Source organism: Copadichromis virginalis, linkage group LG6 (assembly GCF_057382275.1).
Source record: "Copadichromis virginalis isolate Kocher_CV1m ecotype Utaka linkage group LG6, C_Virginalis_male_GT1.1, whole genome shotgun sequence".
NCBI classification, from domain to species: Eukaryota; Metazoa; Chordata; class Actinopteri; order Cichliformes; family Cichlidae; genus Copadichromis; species Copadichromis virginalis.
Window position 1 is genome coordinate 31578898 of NC_140623.1, and position 18512 is coordinate 31597409.

An 18512-nucleotide genomic window follows, 5' to 3' on the forward strand; every position below is an offset into this window, starting at 1 on the left:
ATTCAGTAAAAGGGCTAGATGTTAGAATCCCTGATAATTGTGGAATGGAAATGGAATTTTATTATTACAAAAGTAACAAATGAAATAAAATTCAGGAAGGAAGGTCTTTAGTTTTTGTTAATTTGGTGAAATTCAACATGGCAAACACAAACACATATTTATATTCTATTATTGTACCGTGCAGAACGTCTTAATTGTTCCAATCTAACAAATACTGCATGTATACTGAGACTGTAAAGTGCAACTTACATCATGATTTAAATATGGAATATCACAAATAAGACAGCGACACACTTTTATGTGTGAACAAGGTTTTAAGTTTTTATTGAATCTCAGGCAGAAACATACATGATAAACCTTTATTGCTCATGGCAACCTCATTGGACCATCATCACATCTAAGCCAACAATAAGAAACTGAATCAAGCATCACTTTAAATCGTCTTTGAAAACACACCAGCTTTTTTCTGTGTAGCTAAATTAGAAGGCAAACTGCAGTATTCACTGTGTGTCTGTGCGTATCGAGGGAAGGCGGTCTTTTTCTCACAAATCATTGTATAATGCGAAACCTGGTCTTATAATTCACTCTCGGCTCAACGCTGCTTATTCAAAAACACATTTTTTTTTTATTCACACTGTTTTGTTATTATTCTTTCCCTTTTAAGTGATCCTGATGGTAATAGTATATATACTGTAAATTCTGGTTTTATGGCTGAAAGCTTAAGGTTTTTGGCTATTATATGAACAGCCAAGCAGTCATTCTTCATCAAAACAATAAAATAAAAAAATAAAAACCCTGCAAACATGTAAATTAAACTTCCTGAAAGCATACATATTTATTTATATATATATATATATTTCTTTTTATTACTAATAATATTAACGGCTATATAGACATGAAAACACAGTCAAACTCAGGTGTTATTGCCATATTATTTTTTGCATGATAACAAAGAGGATAAAAGGAGACCGAGATGATGGGAGCACATATTCACACGACTAACTCTTACAGACAAATGGCATGCAGGACGTGAAGAGACACAGAATGTGAGAATGGAAACATTTTAAACACTATACTACATGAAGGGCATTGTGGGAGTGTGTGGGGAAAGTAGACGACAGGTTTTACAGAGATTTTAACATTGTGTGCAAAAGGTTTCACATTAATTTTAGACAAGGCTGAACATAAAACGAGCTTTAGGAGCACACAAGAGTAGTCTTTAAAGTTCCTTTTTAAAATATGGCTTATCAAGTTATTACTTTTTTTCTTTTAAAGACAGACATACAGAATAATATTTTTAATATATAATATTTTTGATTGTTTTTTTGCCCACATGGAGGGTTGTTATGCACTGCCTTATTTATGTACAAACTGAATGAATATGGTGTACAAGGGTATTATTTTCCAGTGGTGCAAGAAAGCTTTTGCATCCCTTGCAGGGGACAGAAAAGGGAGTTTAAAACTTCTCAGACTAGAAGGATAAATCGTCTAAGATTTGTCTTTGCCCTCTGCTTGCTGTTAGCTTTCTAACATAACTAACGTTCACATGGCCGGTAAGCCAGCCTAGCTTAGTCCAATGGCTGCAGTTCACACTGTTGGTGCATTTCTTCATCACAAAACCTTGACTTGCCAAACAACATAACACCTTGCCAAAATGTAACTTCATGTTATTTGTTTAGATGTGTTTGAAAAATGAGAAAAACTAAATTAAAGTAACTGTAGCCTGTGAACTAAGCTAGATAGTGTTAGCTAGCTACCTAGCTTACTTCTTGAGCATGTCTTGCAGTGGGCCTGGCAGGTATTTCATCACTGTGTCCATGATGCTTTCTTCCTCCTCCTCATCACCACAGCCAGCTGGCACAGCCTTCTTAGGTCTAGTCAAGCTGCCCGCTGCAGACTCTTCTTGGGCAGCTGCTGCCTCAGCCTCGGCCTCTTCACGCTTTTTCAAGCCATACTAGAGTTGAAACAGAAACACAAGTTTGCTGATAAGAGCTCAGACAAAAAATACATTGCAAATTTGTATTTGACAAAAGCACACAAAGAAAAAAAAAGCATCCATTTAAAAAAAAAAAACATGTTTCAATCAAAACATCATGGAAAAAGAAGTATTATTGCGCTGTCAGCCAGCTTTTTAAAGAGTGAGTGCTTCTTGTGAATCACATTTTTATAGACGCCTACACACTACATTTGTAAGATGCCATTTCTGGTTGACAAATGTCAGTCAAGTAATTTGGTAATCATAAAATAAAGCAGCTATGCATGTGACACTGCTAGCTTTGCCATGCTCCAGCAAGGACATGGACATAGTGTGGGCATTTTTCACACAATCTGGCACAAAGGAATGAAGCTGTGGAGGAAACTGACAGTATCCTTTTGGTGACAAGCACTTTAGGAGCTGTTCCTCACTCTTTGTTTTCCTCCGGGAGAACTTAAGAAGTATAGACGAGGTGACGAACCAAGGGAGGAGTGCTGCTTTTCAACCCGCTGATTCACAGTGGGCTATTCCCTTCAGACCTGTCCCACCCACAGACTGCCTGCCTTTCACACTGCAGTGAAGTGGTTACACTGCAGCCACTGCAGTTTCAGCGTCTCTACAGCCCTGACTAGTTTGTATAAAAGAAATACAGTGTGTAATCATGGAACAAAGACAAACGTCCAAATAATGGCCTAATAATGTATATGTAGCTTCAATTGTATCCTGGCTACCATTACTGTTTCTAAATCAATCTAATCTCATCTCATTTTTCAACAGCTTTTTACTTCTCTACAGCTCCTTCCTGATCTACTGATCTATTTCATGGGTACGAGAGCTTTAAAAATAGCACAAAGCAAGCACAACAATGTCACGGTAGTCTATTTTAAACAGGTTTTTTATATATATATAAATAAACAGTTGTGCTGTCAAGCCACCAAGATGAGAAGCCTTTAGAAGGTACGTGAAAAACAAAAGAGAGAATGGCTTCTAAAAATCCAAGTTTTTTGCCCATATGCATCTCTCGCGCAGTAAGCAGTGCTCATTGTATGACATTATTTAATTCTACATTAATTGTTTCTTTATTGTCTTTGTTTTGGTGGTTGTTTTCCTTACAAGACTGACTGACTTACTATAGTTCTGTTTGTTGGGTTGAAAACTGTAAATTTTACTTTATGACTACCTTAGCTAGCCACAGAGCAAAATCCATTTTTTTCATTATACCTTATCTCTGATGCCTTGTCTCATCGATTCCCTCTCAGCCTCCATCTTGGCATATTTGTCCTTCCTCTCCTCCTCCTGCTGCCTCAGTGCCTCCTGTCTCTCCTCCTCTTTTTTCGCTGCATCAGGGTCCTCTTCCTTTTCCTCCCCACCAAGCATTTTGCCAACATCAGGAGGGCCTCCTGAGAGACACGAAACAAAAAAGAAACACATTAGACACAACAACTGCTCCAGCAGGCTTTCAAGATTGAGCTGTCAAATTAGTTTGCGAGACACGAGATGACAAGCAGATAAACTGACTGAATGAAATAGAGGCAGATGTATTTCACAAACACAGGTACAACCTTCAGCATTTCACCTTAGAGCTATTATTATCTGCCAGTATCCAATGCTATTTGACATCAAATGCAAAAACATTTCCGTTTTTGGTCTTTTGTTGGCCCTTTTCACTCACTATTTGATTTTCTTAAACAGATACTGTCTGAGCAGTTATTAATGGCACCTCTAATATGTTTACAAGCTGATTTCAAAGATTGTTTTAGCACAGCTCCTTTGCTGCCTGAGTTAGTTACAAGCATGGTTTAAATTAAAATGTGGTACTTCCAGCTACACCACAAAAGCAAGGGCTTACCTTTTCTCATGATTAGCTTTGGACACCACAGTTCTTCTTATTAATCTAGCATGCCATCCACTTTGTTGAATGCAAACACTGCATTACAAGGGCACCCAATAAAAACAAGTACTCTACTGTAGTGTCTTCAGTTACCCACAACTGACTGAAATTATTCCTGATGTCTTTACTATTTGTATTTTTTTTAGTCCTGCACAGTTGCCGTGGAGCACCCATAATTTCGCTTTATTGTCATTGCTCTTTGTTGGCTCTCTGATTCTTCTATTCTAATTCCAACCAGATACTGTTTCACAGTCCATTTGGGGAACATGTGTTTATAGTTGGTGCCCTCACATGTCGTGTCACAATAAAATAGAGGGAAATGGATGTCTGCATTGACCATGATGTTCACCCTCTGCTGGTAACACTTGGTTATTAATTCAGAACTCACAGTGTGGCCCATTTTGCTTGATTTTGGGAAATGAAACCAAAACATATCAGGCAAAGCCTATTTAAAAGACCAGTGCAGATGATCTGGTCCCAACAATCATCTGACTCATACAAAACTGAGACACATTTTGATGAAATGGACAGCAAAGTATACCAAAAAAGGCAGCAAAATAGAACCTTATGCTGGACCCTATTTAATATTGCTGGAAAGGCATTTGCAAGTTCCTTGTAGATGAGATCATTAAAAGCCTTTTAAAAATAAAAAAAAGCAAATATTGACGACTGGTGGCAATTAAAACATAGCTGAATTTGCCCTTTCCTTCTAAATTCCAGTCGTCCACAGAGCTCTGTGCTGAAAGCAATGGATTTTATATTATACATGCTTCCCTGAAGTCATGTTATCATAAAACACTGGATACATGTTCACTATTATGCAGATGATACCCAGCTGTTATTATCTAAAAAGGCTGAAAAATGAATACTTCACGTGAATGGATGTCTTAAAGACACAAAGGTCTGGATGACCTATAACCTTTCACTTCTAAAATAAAACAAAGCTGGGATTATTGTTTTTGCCCCTAAAAATCTTGAATTGAATGTAATAAACTTCTCCTGATATACAAAGTTTTAAAAAAAAGTCAAACAACATAGAAACCTCATAGAATCACATTATTTAAACAGAGCATTTGGCTCCCACACAGCATGTTTGCTTGTGGTTCCTAGAGTTTTAAAAGTAAAACAGGAGGCAGAGTCTTAGGTTATCTGACCGCTCTCCTATGGAACCATCTCCCAGCTTGTATTTGGGAAACAGACACGCTCTCTACTCGTAAAAGCAGGATTACAATTTTTCTATTTTTCCTTTTGAAGAAGCACATAGTGAGGGCTACAGCAGGTGACGCTGACCTATCCCTTTGTTAATCTGCCTTATGCTGCTGGAAGATGACCCATGATGCACTGAAAATGACTTCCTTCAGCTAGTAAACGCCATGAAATGCAGTCTTTTCTCCCACAGTTTGTGTTTTGTCCTTGTGTCTCTATGCTCTCCTTTTTTTCCCTCTTCTCTTTCCCCTCATCCCATAACCTGTCCCTGATGAGTTTGGTTGTGCTGGGAATCTTCATGTTGAAAAGGAGTTCTTTTGTCCCACTGTTGCCGAGTGTTGCTGCCAGGTAAATGCCTGATGGTTGAGTCCTTACCTTGCAATATAAAGCACACTGAGTTAGTGCTATGTAAATATAACTGAACTGAATGGAATTCTGCATTAACTAAGTAGTTTAAATGTTAGTGACCCCAGTAATGGCTGCAGTCCTAATAAGTCTCAATGTGGAATTTGAGGAACATAGATGATATCAGATAGGCTATGGATCAAACAGTTTTTGCATAGCACACTGTTGATGTATACAGTTATTTGCCAGATGACACGGCAATACGCTGTTTCTGCAACAATCAGAAGCAAACAGGAAAAAAAGACGTACTCATGAGACTAACAGTATAATCAGTATGACACAGGATGAAAGAATGGTGACAGATTTCAGAGAGTACACAGTTCTGTATATTAATCTACAAGGCATAAGCCTTTGAATATGCTTTGCACAAATCTGCTTCCTGTGCCTGTCAGAGTTATACATCTAATAAAATAATACCTCCTGATTTCAGTACAGAAAATGTTGACTTCTGCAAACACGAACAATAGAAAACAGTAGAAACAGTCATCAAGCATCATGATATAAAAGATTAGGAGAAAAACCAGTGGTCTGAAGAATCTTGGCAAAGACGGGAGGAGATAAGTAGCGAAGAGGCGGAAAGAAGAACTGGAGAATAAGGAATCTAGGATATCAAGGCAGTCTACATTCGAACATTTTGACACAACAAGAAGGGAAGCAAGAAGAGTGTGATGAGAAGGAGAGAATCTGTCAAAAATAATCGTCCAATTTGTTGAAGTGTTCCAGTTAGTGGGATTATCCAACAGTTCATGTGAAGTTACAGTGTGACACAGAGAGAGGGAAAGTTGGAAAGGAAGCAATATGGAGAAAGTGCTCAATGAAGGAATAAGTTGTGTTAGAAAACAGTGAAGTAAACGAGAGAGTGAGCTTAGAACGAAGAGTGGGATTGAAAAGGTAAGAGGCGGGCAAGGACGTCGGACGAGAAAAATCAAGCAACCAAGGCACAAGACTGACTACTCCTTCAGTCTTCCCCTGGTGCTGTTAGTTTTTCTGATTCATCAGCATAATAAAAACAAACTGTAGCAAAATGTAGAGAGAGATAAAAGACATCTAAGGCAGAAGACGAGAAAAGATGAGTTGGCAATGGGCGAGCACAAGGGTGCTGAAGGACAGAAAACGAAAAACACATTTTTGTGTTGGGTAATTAACAAAACACAAATGACACCAGTTTTTCTGCTCACATCTCAAAATAAATTGCATCAAATATTCAAACAGAATTTAGCATAAAAAAAAGCAACCTGAGTAGTCACAAAACACAAGTTTTAAAGGATGCCTGTATTTCCATAAGCAAAAAAGGTTATCTGGGCTTTGTTAGAACAGACTAATAGTAAAACTGCGGGACAACACTCGTAACATTGAATCATTACAGCTTGTATGGAGAAGTAGGCTTATTTGCCCTCTTAGTTAACCCCCAAATTATAAATTTTTTTTTGCAAAAATTCTAATTGTAATAAAGGCCCTACAGCTCATTTGATCTATAACCTCAATAAAAATACATTTAAAAAGTCACATTTTTTATTTTAAGTCACATTTAATACAACAGATTATATACATTATAGCACATATAATTTACAACTTATAGTCCTAAAATGGAAATAGGGTACGATTTAGCACAGAACTACTTTAACTGACAAGATGCTAACTTAAGCGTATTGAGTGTCCTCATTTTCTTAGTCAGATCCACTTCTCACTCGTGATTTAACTAAACAGGATGGTGACGGTAAAAAAGCTCACAATAAGGCTTCAAAACAGGACCTCAGCTAAAGGGCCGTGGCTACACTTAAGTATGCTGAAAGATCGCCTAGAAGAACACAATATCAAAATCTAAAGCTCTCCAGACACAATGAGGAAGAGGGCGATTGAAAGACATCAGTCTTAGAAATGTTACAAGGCTATTTCTAAGGCTCTGGGGCTCCACAGCTTCTCAGAGACTTTATTACAAAGGAAGAAGACTTAAAACAACAGTAAGACTCTGACAGCTCAGGTTGCAAACACACACTGTGCCAGTGCTTGTGTAAAAAAGTACACTCAACGGAATAAGCTCCAACTCGTGCATGAAATGGAACACATTAATGTTCTAATGTTAAAAAAACATAAAAATAAAATCTATAACAGGGAGGAAAAGTTTTCTAACCCTGGAGCTACACCACCTACGGCTGGTTTCACCCGCTTATACTTTGCTAGGCTTGCAAAAATAAGGGATTGACAACTGGAGAACTAGTAATAGCTCTAGCTCAGGGGCTAGGAAAGAAGACTGTAATCTCAAGACAGTTTGAACAGGTGTTGTATGGGAAGTGTAGAGCAGCAAAGCTACAATTATTAACAAGCTCAGTGGTTCTCAGACCTTTTTCCCACCGCAGAGGCTGAAAAAGTTCATACTCCAAATTCCTTCAGTTCTATCATTCAATGAGAATAAAAACAATCCAAACTGAATTTCTTCTATTTCTTTTTCCATCAATACAAATTATGTTCATGCAAGTTAGTTTCACTCCATATCTGTGTTCCCTGCTTATCCACACCCAACCAGCAGTGAGTTTATTCTCAACCAAGATTTTAAGCATTGCAATAGCAGCACTTTTTTCAGCATTTAAAGCAATTTATCAACAGCATTAATGAGCCACTTGTATTAAACTGAAAAGGACAGAGAAAGTCAGAATCTCTTTATTAAAGAGAATAAATTCAGAGGGAAGGAAAGAAATACAAGGTAAAGTGAGGTATTAGCTGCATCAGCATTGGATGAGCAGCACATAGAAGCCAACACAGCAACATCTGGCATGCTATACTTGCTCCTTTCAAGTCTGCATCTGTATCAGACAGTGAAAGAGAGGCAGGTTACAGCTAAAGTCCTTAGTTGTCAACATATATGGTCAAACATGAGGTTTTGCATGGTTATGCAATTTCTTTTTATATGTCTTTGAATGCAAGTGATAAATGTGCACACATGTTCACACGATGATAAACATTGTATTGCTTTCATATGTGCTGAGAAAAGGTGCCATTTAAATGTTAAATGGACTAGCAGTTATAGATATATAGTACTTTTATCTAACATTCACACACACACTCAAATGGATGCATTGGTGGTAACTCGAGGTTCCGTATCTTTCCCAAGGATGCTTCACCACATAGATTGGAGGAACTAGGGATCAACCGACCTTCCAATTAGTAGAGAACCTGCTGTATTAAGTTAAAAAATTTTGAATGTTACCAGCCCAGACAATGATTACTAATAAACACCACTATTCTTTGACCACTGGTTTAGTCAGGAAAAAGGCACTGCACTATGCGAAACTATGGAAACTGAAATAAATGTTTACATGAATCGATACTGTCAGTGTCAGAAAATCCCAGATAAACATGGACTTCAAGATCAGCTTATGGCCCAGATCTGGAATATTTCCAGCAGAAGCTGTGTAAACAATGCCGCTGAATCCCGTCAGTAATGCAATGACTCACAACTAGCTGAGCCTCACTGTCAAATAATTCCCTAGGAAAACACGGTGAAAAGGGCCCTCAGCTCTTATTTTAACAACACTAAATCAAACCAAAATAAACTTGGTCTGGTTTCACAAAATCCTATTTGTGCATTCAGATCATATTTGTTCAAATAGAATAAAGGACGATAGCTTTAAAACTGAACAATGAGTCTGGCTGTTGTTTTGTAAGCCATTTGCCACAGATACATTAACGCCCTTTTAAACCAAAGTAAATGTATTTAGCTTGCTCTTATCACAAAGCTGTGGTGAGCTATGTTTTTCAATTAAAATCAGTAATATCAGCCACTTTATCCATAACAGACATAGACATGCCCTGCTGTGCCACTGGATATTGTAGATAATCTTGCTACTGACCACATCGAAAATACAATTCCAAGATAATCCAAGTACAACATTTTAAGTCATTTCCTGTATCACCTCTCTTTTTAATTAATATACTATGATTTCTTTCCTCCATGTTTGGGCATTTCCTGCTTAATAAGAAGTGTCATTTCTTTAATCCCTTCCTTCTGAAAGTTCTTCAGTAAATCTTTGTTAAATCCAAAGTCTTGAGGGAAAGTGGCAAAGAAGACTAACCTTAGCTAACTCTCACAGAGTTTCAACTTTTGACAGAATCAGATAAACAGTACTTATCTCTCTTTTCCCACTCAAAGTTCTCGGGCAAATCCCCTCTAAGCCCAGTGTGTGGCGAGAAAGTTCACAAGTGTGCTGTAAAGATTTCCAGCAAGTTTGGCCTTTGGGATATAAGTCATTGTCTCAATAACAGCTTTGTGAGACGGTGGAGGAGATGGTGGGGAGCATGTTAACTGTGATTTTGATTTTTTTTTTTTTTGCCTACTAATTGGTAGCAGCTTTAATGCCAGCTTATATTCCTCTCCCAAAAGTGTCCCAAGGAAGCATCTCCACCCCATTACACCAACAGCAGCCTGACCGTTGCAGCTAAAGTGAAGATGGGGTGAGCAATCTTCAATTTTCTAATTTTGGATAGCCCATGCAAACTCTACTCTCAGTTTCCTGTTTTTAGATGTCAGGACTGGCAGCCGGTGTCGTCTTGTTCACTGTTCAACATGTGTGTTCTCCTGCATTCCTTCGTTTTAAGGTGGTTATTTGAGTTACTGTTGCCCTCCTATCAGTTTAAAGCAGTCTAACATCTCCTCTACCACTCACTGGATATTCTCTTCTTTTTCAGACCATTGTCTGTAAATCAGAGATGGTTGTGCTGGAAAATCCCAGCAGATCAGCAGTTTCTGAAATACACAGACTTTCATTATCGTTCTGTCAGTCTTCTTTTTATTCTGGTGCTTGATTTCAACTTTGGCAGGTCGTCTTGAAAATTTCCACAAGCCTGAACGTACTGAATTGCTGCCATGTGATTGGCTGATTAGATAGCTGCGTTAACAAGCAGTTGAGCTTATGAGCTGTCTTCTAAGCAAGACTTGAGATTCGTTCTGAAGGTACATGGCCATTTCAGCACAGGAAAAATGGTATTAGTAATAAAAATGCTGCAGCAGCATGTAACAATCGTCAGGCTATGAATTCGAAAAGTGATACTTTCTGTGAATTTGCCTTTCTCAGAACCCCTCCCCCGTCTCTCTCTTTCACTAATCATGCCTTATACGGTGGAATAATTTAGTTGTTGAATCTGGATGTACCAAACAGACATGCAGTCACGCACACCTTGCACTCTAGCAAAAGCTCAAGGTCACTTTTGCAAATGATTTGATTTCTTGGAGTTAACACAAGAAGAAAATGGGAAAATTATGTGTGGGTGCCAGCTGTAGACCTCCACACCAATCAAGTAATGACGGCCTCACTCCCTTTGCCAATCATATTAGAAGCTTGCTAAATGTGATTATCTCTACTTTGAGGCGATGGGGTGAGCAAGCAAAATCTCAAGGTGTCTCTTCTGTTCATTCCACCTCAAATAACACAGTTTTGTCAGACTTAACTAATGAAAATGTCTTATGATCGCATTTATGTGTTAGAGTAAATAACTAAATATTATTACAGCAGAGAAACGATGGGGTTTCATATTTTTACCAGGAAAAACTAGCATGTTCCCATTTTGTTTACAATATGTAGAACACTAATTTGCTGAAGCGGTAAATTCTTTGTAGTTTTTAGCCAACAGTTAGCAGTCTGTGTGTAAGCGTGTTTGATCATGGTAAAATGTGGTCTTGGAGTCTTTTACTGCAGCAGGAACTACCAGATATGTGGTGAAGAAATTATTACTGGGTGCTCATGGGTCAGACGATGGTATCTAGCCTTAATGGTTTCCAGACAACAGCAGAAATGAGCGATTCAGCTATGCTGGCATACTGATCTTTTAATTTAATGATGAAGGAACTGTGTGTATTTAATTATGAGACATTATTCATGTTATGGTCTCAGGTCTTTGACCAAGCATTTCAAGTTTGGGACTGAGTCTGATTTCTTAGCTCCAGCTTTTGGTTATAGTTTGATTTTCATTGTTTTCATTAGTCTATGGCCTTCTGGTTTTTCCATATAATTGTCATGCCTCAGTGTTTAGTTTCTTTGTTCTTGAAATCTTTTTTATTTGTTTTTATTTTTCAGTCTTACCTTGTTTATCCCCCCTGAGTTCTCTATGGGTTATTGTAAAAATTTTCACCACTATTGGCGATTTCCTGTTTGGTTACCTCCTGTGTTACTTTGAAAGTCATATGTTCCTTGCGCTTTTATTTATTTATTTTTTAACCTCCCCTTGCCTCTTTTCCCATTTTGAGTATATAGGCCCAGACTGTTCTTTTCTCCTTTGTGAGAGCATCTGTTTAACCTCCTCTGTGTTTCTAGTCAGTCTTACATTATGTTTTACCACCTGTTCATGGACTTTTGCCATTCATGGACTTTGATCTTCACCCAAACAAAGGTCAGCTTTCTGTTCATTGGTTTCACATGCAAGTCTCCATATCATTCACAACATCTGACAAATAAAACAAAATACTCAATATTAAGCATGCACTCTATTTAATTTCTAATTCCTGCCTTTTATTCTTTGGGTGTCATATTGATGATTATATCAATATGATTATATCAATATCAATAATTATTCCACTGTGCCGATTCAATTAGCTGTCTACTGTCCTACTGCAAAGTCCCCCTAAACAGATCTTTAAAGCTGGCCTTCAGGTGTACTTGAACTTCACACCTGTAAAGTTTCATGACTGTGTTTTGCACATTTGGTGCCACCAACAGACAAACACATAAACTCTAGTGTACACGCATTGCAAACTTCTGTGTAAAGACAATCTTCTTGGCACATCTAACCTTCCCATAGCTGAAGAAATTGTTGAACAAATGGAAAAAATATAAAACTTGCGTTAACGTGCGTTAAATGAGTAATTAAATGTGACTATTGACTAGACGATTGCACTTCTGACTTTTCTGCAGATGCAGCAGTCATGGTGTCACTGCTGTTGCCTGAGGCCTTCAGAGTTTGAGCTCCAGACCTTGGGACTAAATGACTAGCGCATTTAACAGCTTCCCATTCTGTCAAACTAACTTCAACTTTTAGTTAGGAGTCAGGAGGTGCCAAGTCAGCACCCAAGCATTCAGAGGTCGAAGCAATCACTTAACAAGGAGACAAAAGTGGATCTGGAATTTTAAGATGCATTACTCTGTACCATAGCTCAGAACTAGCAACAGATCTTCACGGATGAATCATAATAATAAAATCTAATCTAACTGCATAATTTTTTGTTTCCATAATGGAGATTTTTAGGATGCTGTGGGCTTTTAAACTGTAGTCCAAGAAGCTCAAGGTACTGTATAATTTAATTTAATTTAATAATTTTTTAAAATGAGATAAACATGCCTAAACATACCTGTTCAAGTGGTTGTAAGCACCCCTCATCTGTATGTGCCCATCCGTGCATGCCATTTTACTCTGAGAAGTTCCTTAAGTTGGATTAAAATACTTGTTTCATCTCATTACATCTTGTTCTTTTCTTTGCATTTCTTTTGCTTCTCAGTAAGACGGAAATTTATAAAAAACAAAAGAAGTTTCATTGTATTTTAAAATGTCTGCATCACCAAGCAGGTGCCTACAAATTTTTCAGTTACACTGTTTGTATATCCCATCTAGGAGCTTTCTGCAGCTTGCACACAGCAACAGTATAAAAATACGTTGGTAGGTTTTCATTTTTTTTTTTTTTAGTTGTTGTGTGAGGAAAAATAATATGTCTGGGAGTCGCGTGACCAGCGGTGTCGATTGTGGCAAATGCAGCAAACTACCCAGCACTCTTCAAGCTTTGGATCTTAGTCCTGCTGAATCATCACAGTTAAACATCGCTCTGTTTTCTTTCAAGTATCTGTAACTAAAGAAGCCTTGGAGGATTACTTAATGCACTGGCAGCATCCTCTGTCACACAGACTCTCATCCGCACATCGCCAAACATACTCAGCAAAACACTCAGTGGCAGGATAGCAAATCCAAAAACAGGTAAAAAAAAATCATCACTGGATGGAGACGAATGCTGTAGAAATGAAGAAATGCTGCTTGATTTATTCTGTTTTCTGTCTCTCAGCAAGCTACCTTTCTGCAGATTGTTTAAATTGTCTCATTAAGGTTGTCTGAATATTGACTTAAGGAGAAAAGAAATAGTCACAGGAATAAATGGAGGTCATATAAATGTTTCTGTCAGGAGTTTTTCAGTGTATACATGCTAGTGTGGATTTTAGAGGTCAACACTAACAAGGTCAACACTCCCGAGCCAGCTTTTCCAGCTCTTCTGAGGGAACACCAAAGCTTTTCCAAGCCAGAGCTTCTGGGTCTCCTTAAGGTTGCCCATGACTACACAACCTCTCGGAGACAACATTGTTGAGGAGTTCTAATCAGATCCCCAAGATACCTCAGCTAGATCCATTCTGGTAAATGGACTGGCTCTTATATAACACTGTTCTACTCAAAGCATTTTTAACTTCCAACATGGTGAATGGCCTGTATTTGTATCCTAAGGACCTCAAAGCGCTTTACACATCCAGTCATCCACACACTGGTGATGGCAAGCTTATAGCCACAGCCACCCTGGGGCACACTGACAGAGGTGAGGCTGCCAGACACTGGCGCCACCGGGCCCTCTGACCACCACCAGTAGGCAACGGGTGAAGTGTCTTGCCCAAGGACACAACGACCGAGACTGTCCGAGCCGGGGCTCGAACCGACAACCTTCTGATTACAAGGCGAACTCCCAACTCTTGAGCCACGATCGCCCTTACTTGTAAGCATATTTCCCCAACAGCACCACAAGATGTTCCCTCTAGTCTAGTGCTATGGAGACCAGGCTTTTGTCGAAGTCTCCATTTTGACATCCAGGATATTTCTAGCCTGACAAGCTATGCCACATCCCATGCTAGGCAGGCTAGCCTAAATATGTGTTGGAGGTTTTACATTGACACCATTTCACATTACAGGTTGTGCATCCTGACCATTTAATAGGATATGTTTAAGCCTGTAAGTCATTGTTTGACAGCTCCACACATAGCAGGGGGGGCTGGGAGCAGTGTGTTGCTGCACAAGTTGACAATGTTGAAAAGGATGACAAAACTGAAATCAGGAACAGTGATATTTATGGCACGGTCAGCATTTTGATTGATACTTTCCCTGATATCTCATTAAGCACAGTGCTGCACAGATTAAATTTAGAACTGATGTTGGTGCTTGAGTCGGTACCTAAGTTACGCTCATGTCATAGAAATCCACCCAGTATTACTGAACATATTTCAGTCTCAATTAGACATCCACTGTAAGACATTGCTAATTAATAAAACATGTTATTCTGTTTCTTTTCTTTTTTTAATTTCATAGCTGTCACTGAAGCCTCGGGGAAATGCGAGAAGGGAAAGAGGGGTTTGACACATAACAAAGGTCACTGGTTGGAATGAAACCACAAGCACTGTATAGCTCAAACTGCTAAAGCACGGAGGAGACTCAATGATCCAACTTAATTAATTAAATAATATTTCACAAATATTGATTTACTGATTTTCAGGCTCTGAGCATCAGATTGATAGCTGAGCTCATTGATTAACTGGCTAACTGGCTTGCCTCCTTCATTAACCTTTCACCCCCCCTTAGGGAGCTTTAATGATGTTTTGCAGTGTCAATACTTTGTGGACATTTTCGTGGAAAGAGGTCACTGTGTCCAGACTGGAACTACAGCTTGTGTAACATACAAAGGCATTAACAGCAATGCATCCCAGAAGGAATAATTATTAAATATTAAATATGACACCCATCCTGATAATCGTCAAACTTTCTCTCTGCATCCTTACTCTCTCACCTTTCTCTCACATATACAACAAGGATCTGTTCACGCAGACAGGCCTTTGCATTCACTGTAATTTATCTTTTATAAGGTGCACACATCTATATAACACACTACCCCGCCCCTGCACTGGCAGTGTACACAGATAAACACCCACACTGTCAAATCTATTCCCAATGTCTGCAGGGGGAGTGCAGCCCAACCTATGCAGAGCAAAACTACATCCAGTGCAGTGCAGTTGATTTAAGAATTCACAGCACAGCTGCACAGCACAGGAGCTATGCAGAACAAGGCAGCGCTTGCATCCTTTGCATCCCAATGAGGAGTTGGGGCTATGCTTTAACTCCAGCTGTAACTGCCTAACATCTCTGTAACCTGGACAACAGCTCAACATCATGCACGACTGACCAGGTATGAGTGAAACCGCTGCATTGTAGCTACTGGTACCACTTTCCTGCCCTTCACCTTGAAGCTATAGCTGACGAGAAGGATGAATTACAGAGCTATAATGAGGATTAATTAGGGGGCAAATAATAGCTGAGATAATATTCTAAGGGATAATACCTGAAGGCTTTAAAGGACAAAAGTCAGCATTAATTCTTGGCAAAACCGCCCTTCTCTATCTCTCTTGCCTCAAAAGGTGCCACTGGTTGGACTTGAAAAGCCGAGTCTGCTTGGGTATTAAAACCATGTGAAAACCTCATGCATTAAAATCAACCTACAGTAAGGCTGCCTCCATCCTCAGAAGGTGACATTTTGGAGATACGCGGCTTTTTCACTTGACAGACGTATTATTGGTATATGACTAGATCTATCACTGCTGCTGCCGCCGTCCTATTTCATCTGCAGCGGTCCTTAACCTGGTTCCAGACTGATATGCTGGCCATAAAGACAAGGTTAAAACACTCAGCAGTTCTTGACAATAATGAAGCACTGGCCAACAGAATGCATTTATTGAAACAAGTTATGTTGCAGCCTTGGAGGTTTTAAAAAACAGTTGGCATAAAACAAAGAGGAAATATGATGCTATAGAGAGTAGTTTGATGTTGGATGCAGTCCAGTGTCTCCATAACTATGAGGCCAGTACCAGTATACTGCTGCTACTGCCGCCAAGCATCCTGTTAAATCCTTTACGCTGCAGTGCTGTTAAATCAACCTCACGCCGGGCAGTCTACTCACCTCCCAGCGCAGCTTTCATTACAAAATTCATGATGAAGCAGTTCTGTGTTCTCCTCCTTCAGTGGTCGCGTTACAGGGACAGACCTGCAGCCAGGGAGACAGAATACACAAGCTGTGACTGTAGGAACACCACTGTTTCACTCCAGTGATTCTTACACAAGTTTGATGGGATGGGTTTGGGGTGGGGGTAGAAATGACGAGGCACAATGCGGACACAACACGATGTTCAGACGGAGATCCCTGTTTGGTAAAGGAGTCACTCTAAAGAGAATATCTTCATATTTAGTAGCTCTCTGGAATTTTATTTCCATTAGCTGCGCTAAAAATGTACAGAAACCATCTCAAAATGTGAATAAAACAGGGAATAGTTAAACTTCGAGCGGTTAAAACATCGTTACCCTTCAGGATAACACTGTGTCCTGAGTTTGGTTGAGGCACCTGTGCCCTCAATTTACAACTGCGCTCTGTCTTGCGCATTTTATGCTGACAGTGCTGGACTGCCTGCGATTTGTCTTCACGGAGATAACTCCCAGAAGCAAAGGGAAACAAACACGGGGTCAAAGATGAGCAAACCTAGGCACAATTTGTGTCACTGCATGGGTCTTAGAAAGATTGACCACACTGCTTTTAATATGCATTCTGCTGATTTCTTATAGTACGTCTGATTCTTTTGTGTGAGTATATTGGTAACTGTGGCGTTTTCCTGCATGTCTTATTCCTATAATAATCATTTACATTGGATTTGTAGGTATTCAGAACAAATCAGCAGTTCATTTAAAACTTTAAAAAGAAAAAAGCTATGATTCTCTACGCTGCTGCTAAGGGGCTCACAAGTGGATACTTTGTAGTCATTTCAAAAGATTATAATGTCCCAAAGACATTTCTACAGCATTCAAAGCCTGAGTTAAGTCCCTTTTTAGGACATAACAACCATGTAAAGTTCTGCAGCATTCGCACCATCCCACTGACATTGCAATACACACTATAGCAGAATTTTAAAAAAATCCACTTGAGAACTTGCTGCACGGTTGCGGCATCGCTCTTTCGTCAGCGATTTTATGCTCAGATGCTCAAATCATTTCCTGGATTCCTTCCTCTTCATCGGTCTCCTTAGCTGCACCTTTTTTCCTTCCCCCCATATGAACCCTCGCAGTTAACACTGTATTATTGTCTGCAGCATGTCGCCACAGTTCGTGCACAGAATGTACTATCTACTCTACAAGCTTAGAGCGATGCATCCCCTACTCTTTTCAGGGGACACAACTTACACACATGCCAGTGTTTTTGTTTCTTTGTTATTTTTTGTTGTTGTTTTTCAGTGGACGGAAGCATCGGCATCTTGTACCAAGTGCCCGGACCTATCACGCACCCTGTCCCGTACAGTGAAGCCACACGTCAACATCCCAGTGGTTGCTCGGGACATCCTTTACCTTGTTTTTGATCCTCGTCCAAGTCCCTTCTAAAAGCTTCGTCGCGGTGTTAAAATCTTCTCTCCTTCAAAGGGAAGGCGCAAAATACAAGCCGTGTGTCTTAAAGGCTGGCTTGTGTCTTTCTCCGTGTCTCACCGCTCACGCTCTCAGTTTGCGGACATGCCGGGCTGCAGCGGTGGAGGAGGAAAGACTATTCCTGCAGGACGAGGGAAGAACATGCAGAGGGAGAGGGAGGGGGAGGGGGCAGGAGGGATGCTCATGAATCTAATCCGGGCTAACTGGAGGGTCTATCTAGTTTCCAAACTCCATTTCTTTTTCATTATAACAACGTTAAAAACTAACAGTAACAGTAAGTAACAAGAGCGCCTTAATTACCCGGTGCAACGTGCAAGAAGTAAGCTATAACAGCGTTGGTTCGTTACCTCAGATATTCTCACACCTCTTAACTAATTAGCTCTTGATTCGTTATTATTCACAATTCAAAATTCGTATTTTTATTATCTCTTTATAGAGAACGTAATCATAATGTAAATACTACGGCACAGGAAATGGTTAACATAAATAATTCATACATAGATAAATACAAACTGACCTCAATTGAAATGACCAGTGTTCACACACAAAAGAAACATGCTCCAGATTTGTTTG

At 39.4% G+C, this 18512-nt stretch overlaps 1 protein-coding gene across 1 annotated transcript; it reads right to left on the reverse strand.

The window, feature by feature from the left end:
• Nucleotides 1–294: 294 nt before the first annotated feature.
• Nucleotides 295–18084, reverse strand: cplx2a (complexin 2a). The gene is made up of 4 exons (XM_085459856.1): nt 17865–18084; nt 16435–16518; nt 3197–3375; nt 295–1954 (listed from the first exon to the last, which is right to left on the reverse strand). The coding sequence occupies exons 2-4, from the start codon at nt 16463–16465 to the stop codon at nt 1763–1765; spliced, it is 402 nt and encodes a 133-aa protein (XP_085315982.1). The 5' UTR covers nt 16466–16518; nt 17865–18084; the 3' UTR covers nt 295–1762.
• Nucleotides 18085–18512: the final 428 nt, after the last annotated feature.